The sequence below is a fragment of the Chaetura pelagica genome, unplaced genomic scaffold (genome assembly GCF_000747805.2).
Source record: "Chaetura pelagica isolate M959 unplaced genomic scaffold, ChaPel_1.0 scaffold534, whole genome shotgun sequence".
Lineage (NCBI taxonomy): Eukaryota > Metazoa > Chordata > Aves > Apodiformes > Apodidae > Chaetura > Chaetura pelagica.
The window spans coordinates 1,257,432-1,260,452 of record NW_009953065.1 but is presented as its reverse complement, the minus strand read 5'-3'; the positions used below and the strand labels follow the sequence as shown (position 1 = coordinate 1,260,452).

General features: G+C 41.1%; 1 protein-coding gene across 1 annotated transcript; it reads left to right on the top strand.

Moving 5' to 3' along the window:
* The first annotated feature begins 31 nt into the window (after positions 1-31).
* ALG10 (ALG10, alpha-1,2-glucosyltransferase) lies at positions 32-2,527 on the top strand. The gene is made up of 3 exons (XM_009996796.1): positions 32-58; positions 205-414; positions 1,472-2,527. The coding sequence occupies exons 1-3, from the start codon at positions 32-34 to the stop codon at positions 2,525-2,527; spliced, it is 1,293 nt and encodes a 430-aa protein (XP_009995098.1).
* Positions 2,528-3,021: the final 494 nt, after the last annotated feature.

Sequence of the window (3,021 nt, the reverse complement as noted above, 5' to 3'; positions counted from 1 at the left end):
CGTCCCAGCGAGGGGAGGCGGGTGCGGGGGGATGGGCCGTGGGAACAGACACGGTGCCGTGACACGTCGGGGTTTGGCGCAGGACTCGTTAGTGCTCGGACCTGGTGATCTTAAGGGTCCTTTCCAACCGGCTGATTCACTGCCTCAGTAACCCGCCGTGTGTCTGTGGCCGCAGCCCCGTAACCTCTTCTCTCCGCTCCCCAGTGGGACCCCATGATCACGACGCTGCCGGGCCTGTACCTGGTGTCGGTGGGGCTGCTGCGGCCCGCGGGCTGGTTCCTGGGCTGGTTCCTGGGCCGCACCGGGAGCCCCGTGTGCTCGGCGGGGACGCTCCGCCTCGTCAACCTCCTCTTCGCCGCTGGGAACTTCTATTTGCTCTATTTACTGCTGCGGAAGATCCATCAGAAGAACAAGGTACCGCTGAAGTGGAATCATTTCATGTGCTTGTGCAGGCAATTTCGATGACTCTGTGTTTGTTCACTGCCTATTTGAGCTGCCCTCATTTTTATGTAACTGCAGGTACTCCTGCCACTCTGGCCAAGGAGGCCCATTACTTTTCTCTGAGTGTTTTTAATGTTTTTTTTCTCCTCTAAGAATTTTTCTCCTCTAAGAATTTGCTCTTGTGCATAACTATGAGTAGTTCCCTTGAAATGAAAGTTAAAGCTAGTACACATACACACTTACTGTTCTGAGGTCTGAATGTTCATCTAGTTGAAATTGCTTAAGACTCTCCAAAAAACTTAAGGCAGTGAATCCTGTGTGAAGCCCTGTGAGCTGCATTTAAATTGTGTTCTTTGGAAAGATTCCAGGTTTGATGTAAGTATTTAGAATGGAGAAGAATTAAAGTTGGAAAGAAATGAAGGATAATTCAGGTTGGATAATTCACCCTCCAGCTCAGAGCAGGCCAGCCCTAGGGTCAGACCACATTGCTCAGGGTTGGGGCCTGGAAAACTCTCCCAAAATGGACAGTGACTGCACAGTGTCTCTGGGCAATCTGCTCCGTGCCTGACTGGCCCTACAGTGAAGAGGGTTTTTCTTACATCCAGTCTGAGTCTCTCATTTCAGTGTGTGACTGTTGTCTCTTGTCCTCCCACTGTGTACCACTTCAAGTAGCCTGGCTGCCTTTACCTGTTGACACCTGAACAGGTATTGGTAGGCTGTTGATTGATTCCCCCAGGCTGTATGTCATGTGAAATAAGTTCGTGTATTTCATTGCCATATTTTTAACTCACCTGCAATGCAGTTCTTGTAACATTGCATAGTCTGACACTGTGTGTTAATGCAGCAGGAGGTTAACAAAAATATAGCATGTGTGCTTGTGCAGTAATGGAACCAGAAGAGGACAAGGGATGTCATATTTTATTAATGGAATTCTTGAATTATACTTTCTGGTTGTTTGGGGTTGTTTTTTTTTAAAATTATTTAATTTTTATTGAATGTTGCTAACTATGTTTTTCTGCTTCTTCTCTAGGCTGTGTCTGGTTTCCAGAGAATCTTGTCTACATTAACTCTTGCAATGTTTCCCACCCTTTATTTTTTTACATTCCTTTATTATACGGACCCAGGATCAGTGTTTTTCACCCTCTTTGCCTATTTAATGTGCCTTTATGGTAACCATAAAACTTCAGCCCTGCTTGGATTTTGTGGCTTCATGTTTCGTCAGACAAATATTGTGTGGACAGTTTTTTGTGCTGGAAATGTTGTTGCAGAGAAGCTAAATGAGGCTTGGGAGACAGAGTTACAGAAAAAGAAAGACGAAAAGATTTCTTCCAGGAAAGGATCATTTCCAGACATGTTCAGATTATTGCTGTTTCTTATTAAATACCTCATTTTGCCTAAAAATGTAGTTACACTTGCTGCTTTAACTTGGCCATACATCATATTAGTAACTGTGTTCTTTATTTTTGTCTTCATCAATGGTGGGATAGTTGTTGGTGACAGAAGTAGCCACGAAGCCTGTTTGCACTTTCCTCAGCTGTTCTATTTTCTGTCCTTTACTGTCTTTTTTTCTTTCCCTCATTTATTGACCCCTACTAAAATCAGAAAATTCTTCCTGTCATTACAAAAGCACCCTGTATGGTACAGCTTAATTGCTGTCATCTCTTTATTACTGATCTGGAAGTTTACCTATGTCCATAAGTATTTACTAGCAGATAACAGACATTATACATTCTATGTCTGGAGAAAGATCTTTCAAAGACATGAGCTTGTAAAATATGTGCTAGTTCCAGTCTATATATTTGCTGGCTGGAGTTTTGTTGATACACTGAAATCAAAATCAATATTCTGGATCTTAATGTATTTTGCATGTTTATTAGCAGTCACAGTTCCTCAAAAATTGCTAGAATTTCGTTATTTTATTTTGCCCTTCTTAATATATAGGGTCAATATTCCATTTGGATCTCTATATAGACAACTTCTGGAGTTGGCTTTTTATATTGCTGTCAATGCTGTAACTTTTTATATTTTTTTAAACAAAACATTCCAATGGCCAAATAGTAATGAAGTCCAGAGGTTTATGTGGTGAATTTTTCCTTTTTTTTTTGTTTTTTTTAATACTTTCATACCCTTAAGAGACCAGTTCTGTTTCAGGACTGTGGGCTCTGGAATGAAGCAGTATGTTTAGCATTATGTAAGGACTTTTTTCCTCACTTGAATTTGAGGAAATAAACTGTTTGCTTATGTTCTCACAGCTGAGTGTGAGATCTGGTAAGTTGCAATGTGAAGATAATCCGTATGTTGAATTTATGAGCTGCTGGAATTAACAAAATCAATGAGGGGAAATTTGAGAACACCTTTCTGTAATTAATGTAAATAAGGAAGATGTTTACAGTCATTTTTCATTATAATAAAATATATGACATGCCTGGGAAGGTATGACAGTGTATAACTATGTTTCAGAGGTTTCTGTTTAAAATAAAGTATTGCTGTTATTTACCATCTTGTTACTGCTTGGTGCATATTTACTCCTCGTATCAGGTCACTTCCATCGAGGTTTGCTAGTGGTCAGAGTATGCACCA